The sequence below is a fragment of the Musa acuminata genome, chromosome BXJ1-2 (assembly GCF_036884655.1).
Source record: "Musa acuminata AAA Group cultivar baxijiao chromosome BXJ1-2, Cavendish_Baxijiao_AAA, whole genome shotgun sequence".
In the NCBI taxonomy this organism is placed as follows: domain Eukaryota; kingdom Viridiplantae; phylum Streptophyta; class Magnoliopsida; order Zingiberales; family Musaceae; genus Musa; species Musa acuminata.
In genome coordinates, this window is record NC_088328.1 from 17791203 (window position 1) to 17809918 (window position 18716).

Here is an 18716-nt window from a genome sequence, read left to right on the forward strand (position 1 = left end):
AATGATCTTGGTTTATTGTACTGAATCAAGAAATTTCTCACTAAAAAATTTAAAATAATTATTATAAATGAGACATCTTATGTTATTAGTTTTGAAATATTTAGGGAAAGATTTCAAGGATTGCTAGGATTATCTCAGAAAGGATATATCAATCGAGTCTTCGAAAGATTTAGTATATAACTTTGTTCATCAAATGATAAAAGTAAAAAATTTTAGTCAAAATAATTTAAAAAAAAAAATAATTTAGAAAAGAATAAGATAAAGAAAAATATTCTTTATACATACATAATTGAAAGTATATTATATGCTTAAGCCTATGCCAAATCATATATTAGTTTTATAGTTAAAATACTAAGTAAATATTAAAGTTACCCAACAATGAAAATACTAAAAGACTACAAAGAAAGTAATAAGATATCTAAAAGAAACAAAGGATTATATGCTCATATATATGAAATTAAATCCGCTTATAATGATGATATTTTCAAGTGCTGATTTTGTAAATTATCTTGATAATAAGAAATCTACTTTATGATTTATATTTATATAAGTTAGAGGAGCAATTTATAAAAAAATATAAAATAAATATTATTATATTATTAATAATAGAAGCTGATTTTATGATATGCTTTGAGGCTACTAATTAAGCTTTATAATTATAAAATTTTATCTTAGGACTTGATGTAGTCAAACTCAATTGTCAAGTTGTTAAAGATACTTTGTAACATATTATAGTAGCTTTCTTCTCTAAGAATGATATATACTATTGTAGCTCTATGCATTGGTATAAAGTATTTGATGGTTAGAGAAAATAGTTTAAAAACAACTAATATCAATTGATAACTTGAGTTCTATTATATTAATTATTGATTCATTCATTTAAAACTTATAGTATAAAGTGTTTGATAGAAAATGTTTTAATCATTGAGTTTGTGAATAACCCATAAAAGATATGGTGATATGTGTATATATATTATAGTTGAATATAATAATAAGATTATCTTGATAAAATAAATTATTATTTTGGATAATGTTAGGAAAGATTGATAATATTATAATACATAGAAGGAAGTATGATATTGATGACATACAATAACTATGACTCGTATTGCTAGTCAAACTTAACGTAATATTATTATATTTATTGAACTTATTATTTTTTTAATTCATGCAGGTATAAATAATTTTTAAAATTTAGATCCAATTGGATAAAATTATTTTAAAATAAATTTTATTTTATTTATTTTTAATTTTAAACCTTTTGTATCTTATCAATTAATGAATAAAGTGGGAGAATATTAGATTATATATAACACTATCTAATTAGGTAAGATATATTATGGATATAATAAATTTTAATTATAATTATTGGCCAATAGGAGGAAAGTCCAATTATGATAGGATTTCTTATAATATAATCTTGATGGGTGAGACTTTCCTAATTACTTATCTTAGATTTTCTACTCTTACCTATAAATAAGCATATCTCTTAGGGGCTATATATATAATGTGTAAATACACCAGATATACTGATAAGAGAAAATGGGGACATGTGACATTATTGAGAGATTATATATCTTTTCTCATTTTTCCTAAGTCATGTGAACCAAGATATTATAAATCTTCTCTCATATCTTCTTTGTCTATAATTCATCGATCCTGTGAAGGATAGAAAAAGAGAAGAAGACAGAGTCTAGTTGTTTTTGCAAATTGACATCGCTATAGTTTTCCGACCCAATGATAATACACTTGTAGATCATATAAAAATTTTTCAAATAACATTGAAAAGTATACAACATGAATTTAAATATATTACTATTTAATTTTAGATATTAACATTAAGATTTTTCATATAACAACATAACGATGATTTTTATGTTTATAATATTTACTACGCTCGACCTATTAATCATCATAAAACTCTCTCGTCTTTTATCTTAAACCATCGTCAAAGTCAAGTAGTACTAGATGAGTCGAATCTTTCAACAAAACCACTGATGCAACCGGACAGACAAATGGAGAGAAAACAAAGGCAAAGAGCTTAGAGAGGAAAAGATCGTGTTCTTAATCATATTGTCACCTCCTCCTCCTCATCATCATCGTTCATAACTTGGCACGTTTATTGCTGCACTCTCTTGGCTTGTGTTGTTCTTTGCATTGCGTCTGAAAGATGGCACTCGTGTGTTCAGCGAATCTGAACTACATTTGTCACAGACATCACAAGTATACTTATATTATTGTAATATGTCTCATAGATAATAAAGAGAGAGAAAAATCGTTAGATATTATATAAGCATGTATTAAAAATACTGGTAAATGATACAGTTTTTGGTTAGTGGCGTGAGAAAAAGTAGAAGAAGATTTTGTTAAGTCTCAAATTATAACGATAAAATCATTCTTTACTGTCGCCCTTCCTCTGCCTCTTCCGACAGAAGCAGAGCCGATGTAACCTCTATTTTATTTCTATCAGTATTAAATTAATATGTTTATCTGATAAGTGATAAACATAATAGCTTGATTAAAGTACAGATCCATGAAGGAATCAATCGAGTCGGGATTGGACAATTTTTATCATAAAAAAGTTGATTTTTTGGCATTATTATAGGTGTGATCAAGAGTGAAACATGAAAATAGACTAATATTCTACAAGTATATCCTAAAAATACTGATAATTGATGTAGTCTAGTACTAAAAATATTGATCGATGTTATAGTTTGATATTAAAAATAGTCGGGTGATAAAAGTTCTGATATTTATTTTTTTATAAAAAATAAAAAAAAATTATAATAATTATAAAGTAATAAACATATATATATTTCAACTGAAGATGTGGATTGTCGGAGGATTGAAAGTAGAGAAGGGATCGGATTGATGTGGCGTGCATCTTAAAGATGATGATCATATCCTTTCACCAGTCTCAAAGTATGATAGAGCCTTGAGCTCTTGAGTTGTTAAAAGATCGATGGGATTCATTCGATCTTAGAATATTATGATGATCCGACAAAGTCTTTAACTAATTAGCACCTCCAAGTTTTTTAGAGGATAATAATTCAAACTTTATCATACGATAAATGAGCTAAATATAGATAAATTAGTTAGTTGTAAAAATTTACAGAATAAGGATTCAAATTCCCAAATCAACGTCATCTTCAGACTAATTATTTAGGTGTAAAATTTATATGAAAAAAAGTCAAGTACACCATATTAATGTTTTAGGAGGAGTATCATATCATTTGATTAATGCAAGAACTACTTTTCCATATCATAAACAAGTAAACTTATCCTGACATCAAATCTTGAATGGTGCAGAGTTGGGCTAAGTGATGCTTTCTTGGTTCCTAAGGTCTGTTGCTGATCTTGGTGTTTGGGGAAACCGATGCAGATCTTAATCTTGAGGAAGGAAATCTGGCAGACCAAGCTTTTGGTCACTGTAAGAACTTGATGGGAGCATGTGCTAAGCTCTCTAAAAACTATGTTGTTTCTCAAATAGTGCCTGCTTCAGGGAGTATTACTACAAGGCAAAACCTGTAAAAAGCTCAAAAGCAGACTCAAATGCCAGACCAACAAACGATTTCCAGTGCCTGCTACAGCAACAGTGCAGGTGAATCCAATCAAAGTCGTCAAATGTTTCTGCTTTCCATCAGTTTGATGTTAATTAACATGGAAAACATTGAAAGATGTCCAAGGTTCTGCTTCATCTCTGTTCACTCTTCTTACAGAGTGAGCTTATTATTACACAGCATGCACTGCAAAATATAGAATGATGTCCTACAGACAAACAACTCCACTCATCAACCCAAACATGCAGATTGTAGGCACAAAAGTGGATGATCCACACTTGGCACTTTTGTTAGAAGAGAAGCTTCATATACCAACTGCACATGCCATGGATTCTCATACCCTTTGCATATTCCATAAAGAACAGAGAAAGCAAAAGAGACTGTGATGGTTGGTGCCAAAAAGCTCAGATCCTTCTAAGAGGAAGAGAAGAAAGCTCAACACAACAAAGAATTCCCACACCTATTTCACGATGGCAGAGATATATGTCACCTGCACATGCACTGCATATTCTCCTTGCATTACCAAGAACCCTGCATGGATTCCTCCTTGTTCTCATCCCCTGTTAAGAACCTGAGCTCACTACTGATCAGGGTATTAAGCTCACTGAAAGCCTTGAATCTTCCTTGTCGCAGACGCATTGATCTCTCAGAGAAGCATGTCGGACTTGGCAGGCAGTCTCCTGTAGAAATTGAAAGGCACAGATGGCGCCTTGCTTCTGAGCTTGGGGTGCCGGAGCAAGAACAGGCCGATCAGCACCACCACCACCTGGAACGGCGTCACGTAGAGGAACACGGCCACGATCAGCGACAGCATAACGAAGATGGTGGTCGCCCGCGGGTCTCTCCAGCTCAGTATGGCCTGGACCCTCTCCCCCTGCGTCGCTAGGTCGCCCACCACCGTCTGCATCCTCCCGCCGACGCTCCTCAGCCGGTCGTACCTCATCCTGACCACGTCCATCGCCTTCGAGGTCGGGAAGGTGTCGAATTCCTCGTCGAGCTCGTCCGGCAGCGCCGCTTCGGCGTGGGACAGCTTCGTGTCCATGTGCTGCGGGTGACGCGGCCGGAACTGGTAGTTCCAGATCCCGATCGCGAACAGGTAGAGGAAGATGGTGGGCAGGATCAGCTCCGGGTAGCAGACAAGTATCAGGAACAGCACGTGTACGAGTATGGTCGTCATTGGGTTCCTCCAGTTTCGGATTCCGTTGAACCATTTACCGATGGTGGCGACGCCGGAGAACAGCGAGGTGGTGCGGTGGAAGTTGGCCTTGCTCCTCCTGAGGCTCCACATGTGCGAGTCCACGTCGAGCATGTACTCCACCACCTCCCTCCGAAGGGGCGGCTCGGCGCGAGAGAGCCGGGTGGAGACGATGACCATGGCCTGGTGCCGGAGATAGTCCATATGAAGCACCGAGATGGGCTGAACGTAATGCATCTTGGGGAGCAGCGGCTTGCCGTATAGCGTCACCATGCTCACCCACGCCGTGCAGGTGAACCGCACCGCTAGATGCAGCTCGCCGGTCTTCTTGAGGCCCGAGGGTTGCAGGACCAGCAGAGGGTAGAAATGGGTGTACACGCGATTCGCCTCCAGGGTCGACAGCCGGATTCTGACCTTGCCGATCCTCTGGTCCTTGACGTCGTCCTTGTGGCCGGTTACATGGCAGTTGTCGAACACCGCCACCGTGATCACCGTGCAGGGGTCGAACACCTCCCAAGTGTACTGTTCGTTCCATTGTGGCGTCAGGGTGTCGAGGAGCGTCCGCGTCCGGACCCACTTCGACCCGTACTTCGCTACGCAGTAGGCGTCGGTGGTCCGGCCATCCTTGGCCTTCATCGGAATCAGGTTGCGAGCGCTGAGGATGCCAAGCTCCAATATGCCGATGCTTGGCTTTCTGAGCTGCTTCGACGCCGGCTGGAGGTCGCTGCTGTAATGGGTGGATTCGTCGAGCACATGGTAGCCCATTTCGAGGTAGAGGCGGAGGTGGATTTTGCTGGAGAACTTCTCCTTCTTCTCGCCGTCGACGGCCTCTTCCTTGGGGGCTGTCGGCTTAGCTAGATTGTACCACCGAGATTCGACGGCTTTGTTGTGGTCGGTCCGCCGGTAGGCCGCGGACACCGGTAAGAGCAACCGGGCGAGAGGCTCGTCCTTGTTGGCCGCCACCCGGTCCTCGACGGTGAACACGAGCGGCTCGTCGAAGGGCTCCGACGCGACGAACATGAGCTCCTCGCCCCACGACGGGTTGACCGAGCCGGCGACGGGGCGAGTGCGGCGGAGCTGGTGGCCCAGCTGCACCTTGAGGACCACGTTTGGCGGGCGGCTCTTGTCACTGGGGACGAGGTCCTGGGCCTCGATAGCCTGCACGCGGAGGTACACGAGCTTGGGCGAGAAGTAGACCTTGGAGCGGGTGTTGGCGAGGGCGTCGAGGCCGACGGAGTGGGCGTCGGAGTGCCAGGCGTCCGGGAAGGCCTCGTCAGCCTGCGTGCCCATCCAGACCGCAAGCATGAGCTCTCCCCTGGTGAGCTTGTCCCCCTTCTTGTCCTCCAACCGGTACCACTGCGGCGCGAGGGGGCTGTCGGGGGGCACACGGAGGGGCACATCGACGAGGTCGAAGACGAGACGGCCGACGAAGTCGTCCTTAACGAGGTCCTTGTCCTTGACCACCACCTCGAGCTGGCTCGACTGGATGCGGTCCCTGGAGAAGGCGAACACCTGGCGCCACACCGGGTTGGGGTTCTTCTCCAGGTGCTTGGTGGTGCCCTTGTAGTTGCCCAGCTTCACCTCCACGTAGGGGTCCAGGGCGCCGGTGACGTCCATGGTGGGGAGGTCGCGGGCCTTGACCACGTTCACATAGAGGTAGCGCATCTGCTCCACCAGGTCGTAGGTAGAGCTGATCTTGTCGCGGCCGCGGTACCCGAGGCGGCTGGCCAGTGGCGGGGCCGTCTCCACGAGGCCGAACTCGGGGCCCGGACGGGCCATTGCCGGAGGCCGGACGTGGACCACCGCCCCAGGCGGTGGCTCAGGCCGCGCGTGCGCGACGCTGGCTACCGACATCACCGGCGCAGGAGGCACACCGCCACCTGTGGCGCCGGAGGCGGGAATAGAATAGAAGACCCGCGGCTCATCCGGCGCCACCGCCGAGGGCGACTTGGTCTTCTTCTTCACCTTCTTCGCATCAACGAGGGCAGGATCGCCGACGAAAGGAGCTGGTTCGACGGGCGCGGGAGCGGCGGCAGCGGCGGCGGAGGAAGAAAACGCGTCAGGGAGGGCGTAGGCACGGAGGGCGATGTCGCCGCGGATGTGGGAGAAGATGCCGCGCTTCTCGAGGGGGAAACGCTGGACCTGCGCCTCGGCAGCGGAGAGGGCGACGGAGACGCCAGAGACGCGAACGCGACCGAGAAAGTTGGGGTGGTGGCGGCCGCCACCGCCGCCAAGGAGGGAGGCGGACCTGCTGCGTTCGTGGTAGACGCAGACATCGATGGTACGGTGGGGGATAAGGGCCGGGTCAGCGACGTTGAAGAGCAGGGTCTCGTTCCAGGCCGGGCTGAGGTCTTTGGCCTTCGTCTGCGTGCGCTGCCGCTGCCCCTCGAACTCCACCTCCACGAACGGGTTCGCCGAACCCTGCCCGTCCTTAGGCATCAGGTCTGCGGCGTCCACCACCTCCACCGCCACCTTCATCTCTCTTTCCCTCCTCTTCTTCTGCAGCAGCTACAGCAATATACGAAAGATACCTCCGAGTTACAAAGGTGAGAGCTTACCACTGCGAAAACTCTGCTTTCAGACTCCCCATCATCACTGCTAATGGAAAGCGCAAGGAAACTAAACAGCAGCAGCAGTGTTGGAGAGTTTGGTGGTGTGGAAATGCGAAGGGAAAGAGACGGAGTCGAAGAAGAAAGGAAGTCGTGTAGAGGAGGGAAGAGTGGTGGGGTGGTTTGGTGGAGCGAGGCGTCGGGGCCACGTGGTATTGCGTGTCGAGGTGGCCTCATGGTGGTGGGAGATAGATTTCCTGCACGTTGTTTTATCGTGGTCAGCGGAGCATGCTTATCCGGCAAGTTTTGTCCTTCCACTTCACCCAGGTTTCATAAATAAATATTAGGACGAATTTTTGAAAAAAAATTCTCGAATCCTCGTAATTTCTTAATAGCGATTTTTTTCTTAACACTTGAAATATCCTTGATTTGATTTTTATCTTTTTTTCCAGTCACTTATATCTTTTTTTCATTTTTTTTATCAACCAGTTTATTGATCCAATTATAATTTTTTTATACTATATTATAATATTTTTAATATACCGAAGAAATATTATAATGTAATATAAAAACATTATGTCATGATTTTTTACTATGTTATAGCGTTTTTATATTATATTATAATATTATCAATAATATAAAAATATTATAATATAGTAAAAAAATTTATATTATAATATTTTTAAAATTTTATTATAAATAATATAATACAGTGTAAAAATATTGTAACTAAACTATAAACGGATCTATAAGAAAATGAAGATATATATATATATATATATATGATATTATGAAAAAAAATAAAAAGAGGAGTGTTAAGGGAAAAAACTATTGACATCCTAGTCAACTCCCCCGACGTGATCCAAACATGTATGTCGAGATAGAAACATTGTGTTCCCATTGTGTCACCTACACGAAGATCGAGGTCGAGAGAGGTTTTTCAATCCAATTCCTTCGATACTTAAGTTAGTACCGAGGTATATGAGTCTAGACATGAGTTGTCAAAAAAGTGATCCCCCTTTTTATTATATTGAAGATGTGCCTTTATATCTAGTCGTAAATAGGTAGAATATTTTATAAAATATTCTACAGAGAGACAACCTCTAATCACCTCCAACAACCTCCTTTTGGACTCTTATCCACATAAGCGACAAAAAGGGACAACCCATAGTCGTTTACCTTGGACCCTTGACCTCGTGGGTAGACGGGTAAAGGATGGCCTTCATTTTCTCCTTCCACCCTAGACACTACATGATAGTCACGTGTCAAATAATAATTAACTAATGGTGTACTCTCTATTATTTATTTTTTCTGCCAAGGCATGCTTCGAGGCTCTCAGAAAGGAATTCAAAATACGACGTCTAATCTGACACATCATGCTTATGTCTTTTTGTTAGTTTGGCAAGTCTCACATAGTCCCACATCAGGAAAATCAAGTTTGGTATCTCCTGTTTAAACTATAAATACGAGCTTGGGTGTTAAAGTCAGATGCACCACAAGAAAAATCTAAGTGTTTGATTTGGGTTTAAGTCCACACTCAGTTAAATAGTTTGGGCTTATAGTTTAGGTTTTTCTTGTTTAATAGATTCGGGTGTTTTATGGCCTAGGAACATCTTCCTAAGGCATTTGTGATAGTCCCTCTTTTACAGTAGTGATTTGCTCCTCTTTCGTCCGTGGATGTAAGTCAATTGATCGAACCACGTAAATATGGTGTTCTTGTTGCTTTTATTCTTTCCGCTCTATTGTTTTTGTTGGGTTACCAAAATTACCCTTTGGTAAATTTCCTGGGGCTAGCTCTAACAAATTGGTATCAGAGCCTGGTTTCGGGATCTTTTGGCAACAATGACAATAACAAAGATCGTTGTCGAGAAATTCGATAGAAATGTCAACTTTGGCATGTGGCAACTCAAGATGGAGGTCATTCTGGTTCAAGACGGAGTTGATTTGGTACTACATGGAGCTGAGAACATTCCAGATGGTACGTCAAAGGAAGATCTTGCGGGTATGGATAAGAAGGCCCGATCCAACATTATTCTAAATCTCTCTGACGAGGTTTTACAAGAGATAGCTACGGAGACTACGGCTACGAGCATGTGGGATAAGCTTAAAGCCTTGTATATGAAGAGGACAGTAGAGAATCGTCTCTACTTAAAGCAAAGTTTGTATATGCTTCGGATGATTGAAGGTACATCTATACTCTCACATCTTAATAAATTTGATTCATTGGTTATGGATTTGGAGAATATAAATGTAAAAATTGATTATGAGGATAAGACCTTGTTACTTTTGTGTTCTCTTTCCCAATCTTTTAAGCATTTCCGTGATACTATGATTTATGAAAAATAAATAATTTTGTATCAGTAAATTAAATCTGCACTAAAATCTAAGGAGCAGATAGACAGAGATATCATTGGGGAAAGTAGAGGGAATCAGGCTAAGGGTCTAGTTGTTAGGGGTAAAATGGATAAAAGAGAATTTGACAGTAGTAGATCTAAATCCAGGCATAGAAATTTGGAATGCAGATATTGTCATAAAATGAGGCACATTAAGGATGATTGCTTTAAATTGAAAAATAAATTAAAGCAAAAGGAAAAAATTGTTGAGAAAACTATTGAGTCTGCTGAAGCTAGTGTAACAGATGATGAGAATGATGGAAATATTTTTTTTGCTACTGATGATAGGACAAGGTCTAAAAATGAATGGATTTTAGATTCGGGTTATTCTTATCACATGTGTCCCAATAGAGATTTGTTTTCCACATATGAATCTTGTAATGGTGGAATTGTTTTGATGGGCAATAATGCCCCATGTGATGTTGCTGGTAGAGAAACAATCTGAATTAAAATGCATGATGGTATTGTGAGGATGCTCACTAATGTTAGACATGTTTCTGATTTAAAAAAGAATCTTATCTTTTTAGGCACCCTAGAGGCCCTTGGGTGTAAATACACAGCTGAATGTGAAGTTATGAAAGTTTCTAGAAGTGCTCTTATTGTTATGAAAGCTTGTAGGTCTGGTAGCTTATATATTTTGCAGGGAACTACTGTCACAGGCTTGGTTGCAGTCTCATCATCATCATTGTTTGATTCTAACATCATCAAATTATGGCATATGTGTTTGGGTCATACGAGTGAAAAAAGGTTTAAACATATTGAGCAAAAAGGTTCTACTTTGCGGACAGAGTATTGGGCCACTAGATTTTTATGAACACTGCATTTTTGGAAAGCAGAAAAGAGTTGGCTTCAATTCTCCGACAGTTCACAAAACAAAAGGTACTCTTGACTATATTCATTCAGACCTTTGGGGTCCAGCTCATGTTCAGTCTAAGGGTGGTGCTAGGTATATGTTGACTTTCATTTATGATTATTCTAGGAAAGTTTGAGTTTATTTTCTAAAGTATAAAAATGATGTTTTTCTAACATTTAAACAATGGAAGACTTTGATTGAGAAGCAAACAGGTAAACAAATTAAGCGGCTTCGAACAGATAATGGCATGGAATTTTGTGAAGGTGACTTTGATGAATTCTGTAAAAATGAAGGAATTGTTCGGCATCCCACTCTTAGGATGATGCCTCAGCAAAATGGTGTGGCCGAACGTATAAACATAACACTCTTGGAGAGGACAAGGTGTATGATCTGAAATGCAGGGTTGACAAAGGACTTTTGGGCAGAGGCGATTAATATGGCCTGTTACGTTGTCAACCGCGCTCCTTTTACGACACTTAACTTTAGAACTCCGGAGGAAGTTTGGTCAGGTACTCCTGCTGATTACTCTGATTTAAAAATTTTTGGGTGTCTAGCATACATACATGTAAATGAAGGAAAATTAGAGACTCGAGCTAAAAAGTGCATTTTCCTTGGGTATGCTTCTAGGGTGAAAGGATACATATTATGGTGTTCTGATCCCAAATCCCCAAAATTTATAATTAGTAGAGATGTTACTTTTGATGAATTGTCTATGTTATCTTCCAAAGAGGAATCTACTAGTTGTACAAATGATAGTGCGCAGAAGTAGGTGGAGCTTAAGATTGGTAGTTCAGAGTCTTTTAAGTTAAACTCTTCTACTCAAAGAATGCTAGTAGATGGTCCCGAATCTACTGACAAAGATGATCTAGAGGAAGAGCAATATTCCATAGCCAAGGAGAGACCACAGAGAGATATTCGACCACCATAAAGATATACAAATTTGGTTGCATATGCTTTGTTTGTTGCAGAAGAAACAAGTGAAGTTGGTGAGCCTACTACCTACTCAGATGCAGTTTCTTATGATAATTCTACTAAGTGATTGATTGCGATAAATGAAGAAATAGAATCTCTCCATCAGAATAGAACTTGGGATCTTGTGAAGCCACCTTCGGGTAAGAAAATTGTTGGATGCAAATGTGATACTATTGCTGAGGGAAATGTCCTTGTTAAGAAAATTCATACGAAGGACAATCCAACAGATATGCTTATGAAGCCTCTTCCGGTTTACAAGTTCAAGTAGTGCTGAGATTTGGTTGGTGTTCATTGTTAGTGATTGCCCGTTGGGGCTTTTGTGAAGAAGGTGGAGCAAGTTTTGTTGGGACACGCTAAGGTGGAGATTTGTTAGTTTGGCAAGTCCCACATAGTCTCACATCAGGAAAATCAAGTTTGGTATCTCCTATTTAAACTATAAATAAGGGCCTGGGTTTTGAAGTCAGATGCACCATAAGAAAAACCTAAGTGTTTGTTTGGGTTTAAGTCCACACTCAGTTAAATAGTTTGGTTTTTTTGTTTAATAGTTTCGGGTATTTTATGGCCTAGGAACATCTTCCTAAGGCATTTATAATAGTCCCTCTTTTATAGTAGTGATTTGCTCCTCTTTCGTCCGTGGATGTAGGTCAATTGACCGAACCACATAAATCTGGTGTTCTTGTCGCTTTTATTCTTTCCGTTTTATTGTCTTTGTTGGGTTGCCAAAATTACCCTTTGGTAAATTTCCTGGGGCTAGCTCTAACACTTTTTGATTGGTTCTCTAACTGCATGCATTAGGTGAACGCCAATAGAATCGAGGGGCGCTCGCATCTTGAATTGACGACCCTCATTCGTCGGTAAGGAGTATCTTCTCATCGATGGACCCTCCTCAATAGATGATCGATCCTTACTGACATGAACCTAACCCTCCTTCGAGTGTGGAGAACTGTGAGCGAGGGTGTGAGCGCTACTGGTGGCGATCCATCATCAACATACCCCTCGTATTATTAAGGAATGCACCTTGGTTAGACAGGGTTGGGTTTTCGGACCTCTATGTCTCTTCCCAACCTAGTTTGGTTTGTCGACCATCGTACTCAAGCAACTCCATGGCTCGACGATGATCATAGGCGAGGAGAGGATTGAGTTTCTTGATCGCTACGCCTCGAGCAAGGGAGGGGGTCAAGTTTTTTGACCTCCATGCCTCGAGTGAAGGAGAGGATTAGGTTTCTAGACCTCTATGCCTTGAAAAGGACTATATCACACCTTAGGTGGAGGAGATTGTCAAGTTTCTGACTGCCATGACTTAGGTGAAGGAAGGGGTTAGGTTTCATGACCTCCATGCTAGGTGGAGGAGCTCGGTGGAGGAGGGGGTTGGGTTTCTCGACCTTCATGACCTCCACACCTCAATGAGAACCATAGCATGCCTCGAGTAGAGGAGAGGGTCGAGTTTCCTAACCTCTATACCTCAAGTGAAGCAGGGGGGTGGGTTTTCCGATCGTCGTGCCTCGGGCGAAGGAGGGAGATGGGTTATCTGACCTCCTCGCCTCAAGCGAAGGAGTGAGTCAGGCTTCCCAACCTCCAGACCTTGATGATGACCGTAGGTGAGGAGAGGGTCAGGTTTCCTGACTGTCACACCTCGGGTGGAGGACAGGGTTGGGTTTCCCTTTTTTTTCAAGCTAATAGGCTATGTTGGGCAATGGTCTACCCACCTTGAGTAAGGGGGGCTTGGCACTCAACCTCCATATTACGGGCACACTTTCCCTTACGTCTTCCATCAGGTTTTCCTAATTTACGCACCTCGGGCATATTTTATTTTATGTCTCCCGCCGTGATGGGTTTCTTTTATATAAGTCGGGTCTTCTTAATACATGCACCTTGGGCATATTTTGCCTTGTGCATACCGTCGTGGTGCCTTTCTTTTAACGTGAGTCGAGTTTTTTTTACTCATGCACCACATGCATATTTTCTTTTGTGTATCTCGCCATAGTGGGTTTCTTTTGACGCAAGTCGAGTTATCCCGACTCACACATCATAGGCATATTTTGTCTTGTGACTCCAGTAATTGTAGGTTTCTTCTAGCGTGGGTCGAGTTTTCCCAACTCATGCGTTGCAAGTACATTTTATCTTGTGCCTCCTAATGTAGCAGATTTCTTATAACATAAGTTGATATTTCTCTCAGGGCACATTTTGTCTTTTCCTGACTCACGCATTGGGCATATTTTATCTTTTCTTGACTCATATGCCTTGGACACATTTTATCTTGTATCTCTAATCATAGCGGGTTTCTTTTGATGTCTATCTAATTTTCTCGACTCATGCATCTCAGGCATATTTTATCTTGTGCCTCCCACCTTAATAGGTTTCTTCTAAAGCGGGTTAGGTTTTTTTTACTCACGTACCTTGGGCATATATCTTATGCCTCCCACCGTGACATGTTTTTTTGACTTACCCAAGAGCTATTGTGGCTTACTTGAGAGCTAGGTTTGACGAGAACATACAACTCTGATCTCGTTGAGTAAGTTATCACTACCAATGAGCGGTTCATGAGTATGACTTAGTAGGTTCATGGTCTGAAAGAGGCGTTGGAGGCTGAGCGAAGCACGATACCAAGGTATTGGGAGGAAGCGATCGTCGACTGCAATGCCTCCATCGGGTTTAAGAGGAGCCTAGAGAGGTCGGGTGTCATCTCGTATCAATGCAAGTACTATACCACCTTAGCTCATTTCAAAGTAAAGTATCCCGGGATGGAGATTGAAGAAGATCCATTCACTGATTTTCCCGAGGATCAAAATGTTTTGATAGTGCCAAAGTGCCTTCTGATGGGGGTCTTGGCTTGCCACCTTACCCTAATGTCTACCCCGTTGTCTCATAATGTGTTGGTCTCTACCGAGTCATCGAGTCTATCTATCCAACTTAATCTTTGTGTCTTTTGCTTGTTGCATCATTGGGCTTGTCTATCTAATCAGTTTTTACCTCGGTAGGTTGAGTTCTCATTTTAGATGTAGAGGCTTGATCAAGTCAGTATAATTCTTTTAAAGTAATAAAACTTTCTTTCCTTAACTTGCAATACCTTCATTTTGAAAAAATATATATTTTTTATAATTGATGCCAAAGACATAGTAGACTAATGCCTGACACTCGAGGCATAGTCGTCCCGAACTAATCTCGAGGTAAAAAAATTTTAAGTTCATAATGTGCCATGTCTTCATCAACACCACCTCTTCTATTATCCCAAGGCAATAGGTTCCATCTCAAAAAACCTCGATGATTCAATAACCCTTCTTAGTTTAGTGTTGACTTACCCTAGGATATAATTGGGTTGCTAACTTTAGCTTTTCGAAACACTATGTCCCCTATTCTAACTCCAAGAGGGTGAACACCTAAATTATATAGCTTGGCTATCACTTTCTTATATCTCAACTCCCTTAGGTGTGCTCTTGCTCTAACCTCACTGATTAGGTCGAGTCCAACTTGAAATCCTCTTTTAGAGATATTCTCATTAAAATTCTTAGCCTAAGGTCTTGGAAAGACTATCTCAAGTGGCAAGATAGCCTTAGTATCAAAGGCTAAGCTAAATGGTGATTCTCTCGACCTGGTCTTAGATGTCACCCGAAAAGCCTACAAGATACTTGGTAGCTTGTCCAGCCAAATACATTTTTCTCCAATGATCAACTTCTTTAGCCTTTAGAGAATTGCTTGGTTGGTGACCTTGGTGAGACCATTGGTCTAAGAATGAGCTAGTAAGCTAAACTTTAATTGAACTTTGTAAGATTGATAGAACTTCCTGAACTTCGTATTGTTGAGTTGAGTTTTGTTGTCAGTGATGATGACTCTCAAAATTCTAAAATGGGTGATGATATTCTTCTATATGAATCCCTGGCTACAGGCAATCATGGGTGGCCAGGAAACCCTAGCCACCAAGTTGCTCCATGTGGCTAGGAATCCCTAGCCGTAGGGACTCCTAGGTGGCTAGGAAACCCTAACCGCCAAGCTTCCCGTGGTTGCATAGGACTCTTCTGCCATGGCTGAGAGTTTGTTGCTCTTGGCCAGATAGCTTTTGGCCAGGCCGAGAGTAACATATTAGGCCCTTGGCCAAGGCTGCAAGCAACCTTCGTCTAAGAGCTTTCAAACCATTGACGACATCCGTAAAACGGGTGTACATGTCTACAATGGTTTCATTTGAAACAATTTAAAACTATACTTCAAAAGATTGATTTTAGATTCTTTAACTCTATTTGTGCCTTCATGTGTAATTTCAAGAGTGTGCCAAATATCATGTGAAGTTTCACAAGTCGAAATATGATTAAATTTATTTTTGTCCAAAACACAAAACAAAGCATTCATAGTTTTAACATTTAATGAAAATGATTTTTTTCTCAAATTCATTTCATTTATTCATAGGTTTAGAGGGTTGTTGAAACCCATATTCGATAAAATTTCATAAATCAAATTTCATAGAAAGCAAGAAAACTCTCATTCATGTTTTTCAATACTTGTAGTTCGTCCCATTAAAAATAAGAGGACGAGTGATAGAGTATCCCTCTAGATTGTTGATAAAAGCCATTTAAACTCTCTTAGGTATTAAACTAACCGAGAATAATGTGGCTCTAATACCAACTATTAGGACTATTTTGGCACTAAAAGGGGGGGGGGGGGCGGTGAATTAGTACATTCGTAAAAATCTCGACGATTCTAAAACTTTCATTCAATGAAAGCCCGTATCGGAAAGGTGTTTAACTTGAAAGCATTCATAAGCATAGTGAGCAAGTAAATCAGTTTGTAATAAGAATAAAAAGTATAAAGTAAATGTAAACTAAGTTTATAGTGGTTCGGTCGTCCTGACCTACGTCTACTTCCGATTCCTCTTTCGTCAAGGCCATTGGTGTTCACTATCGATCTTCTTTCAACGGGAAAAAAAAAACTTTCATCTTATAACTCTTTCTCATTTTAACAGGCTCAGGAGAGAATCTTTACAACTCTCTTTCACACTAGACCTCACTCCTCCCTTTATAAGACTTTCTAAACCTAGGAGAATGAGACTCTATACTTAAAGAGAGTTTACACTTTTTTTTCTCAAGTATATTTTCCCCCTTTTCTATTCTATTTTTTAATTCCCCAAGCAGGAAAGAGTGAGGTATTTATATACTCTAAATGGTTTTAAAAATAATGCAAAAAAGGTCTCATACCAGGTTTCCTGGGTTCTGGCGGTACCATCGCTTGTTAGTCTAACACTAGGCGATACCACTGCCTAGTCTGACATTGACACTAGATAGTACCACCGCCTAATTTGGGTGCTACTATCACTTGACAACCTTGCACTTGTGGTACTACCGCTAGTCTGAACGGTATGATTGTCTGACACAGCCTAGAAGATTGTGTCTAGGTGGTACCACCACTTGTTTGGGCAATACCATCACCAAATTAGTCCTTGGGAGACTGAACTTCTGGTGGTTCTATTGCTAGAGCTGGCAGTGCCACCGCTAGACCCTACTATAGGTCACTGAATAAGCTAAACAGTTGACCCAATTCAGCCCTAATTCAGGCCCAATTGGCCCCTAATTAAGTTGATATGGTTACACCCAAAACTAACTCAATTAGACCTAACTAACTCGATCTAGACACACACGATTATAAGCATGAATCTTATGTTGTCTGGCATGTCATTGGTTCATCCAGCACTTCGTCTAATCCTTTGGCGCATCGTCATCTCCTTAGACGTATTACCCAATCGGTATGTTGGACCTCCCACAACTTCCAATCTCCTTAGCACAATGTCTGATCCTTCGACCTAATGCCCGAACTCATGGCACGAAGTCCTTCTAGCATGTCGATCATTCCTCCGACCTCACATCCAATCTTCTGACATGTTCTACTCCGGCCCAACGTTTGATTCCTCTTGCTTTAATCGAATTGTCTTTCTATGATCAAAGTCAGTCTTGCGTCACTTAAATATACATTAGATCATAAATTTATCAATTGATTTCATCATCAAAATTCAAGATTCAACAATCTCTCCCTCTTTGATGATGACAATCAATTGATGACGAAGTTTAACTAAACTCCCTCTATTTATATGTCATAATTTCAATCATAAATCATATACAATACATCATATCAACATAATCATTAGTTATGTTGAAGTATTACATGCATAATTTTAAATTAGCATACATAATTTCAAAATATAAAAGTATATAATACCATGCATGATTCAAATTTTAAACTATCATCATAACTTTTCTTCCTTGTCATCCACAAAAAGGAGAAGTGTAACTAGAAAATTTTTGAAACATGCAAGCTAGCATGCTTCTTTTTTTAGATGTGCAAGATGCTAGTCATAGGTGCCCTACAAGCTAATGACGTGAGTGATGGCATGTGTGACTTGACATGCAGTCTTTTTACTTATTATTATTATTTAGTATTTTATCGCTTTATATTGCATATTACTTGAATATATTGTGATGTACATGGATCTGTGCAATGGGAATCAGATCGTGATGAGATCACGATAATAAGACCGATTCACCTTTAAACACATACCCTAAATAATCCCGGTCATAAATTACTCAAGAAAGACATCGAGATAACCGGACAAACTGGTGTGTTGTATGCCCATCCATATGATGGATACAGCTGGTCTCATAGCTGCTCGTGTGGGGACACTAGAGATACAGTACTGGTGCTCATTGGAGAATGAGTTCACTAATTGATCCGTTTACAGAATGCTAGATGGTTGACGATGCCTTATTATCAGATAGTGATTCCGTAATCCCAATGGTGTATATGATCCTTAGACTTGAGACACTAAGGATGCCCTGTATGAGTACTACACTCTTTGATATCGTATTTATAGGTCTAGAGGTTCCAGATTTAGTACAACCGGTCATCGGGAGTGGTAGCTAACCTTACGAAGACTATTGAGTGTCGATAGAGGATCATCCACTCTCAGTGTTATGAGAGGAATATCTTATATATTCTTACTCAGACAAATCCCTAGCTAGGGTCATTTGGATTGAGAGAGAAAGAGTTCTCCGGGAGAATCCGATTAGAACGAGACTCGAGTAGAGACTGTATGGGTCTAACAACACCATGCTCGGTATACAGTTTCTGGAATATTAAATAGATGAGGGACTATAGGTATATGATAACTGAGGACAGACAGGTCCAATGGATTGGATTTTCCTATATCGTTTGGGG

General features: G+C 40.9%; 1 protein-coding gene across 1 annotated transcript; it reads right to left on the reverse strand.

Annotated features, from left to right (window-relative positions):
• Positions 1–3617: 3617 nt before the first annotated feature.
• Positions 3618–7521, reverse strand: LOC135596205 (FT-interacting protein 3-like). The gene has a single exon (XM_065088199.1). The coding sequence runs from the start codon at positions 7231–7233 to the stop codon at positions 4207–4209; it is 3027 nt and encodes a 1008-aa protein (XP_064944271.1). The 5' UTR covers positions 7234–7521; the 3' UTR covers positions 3618–4206.
• Positions 7522–18716: the final 11195 nt, after the last annotated feature.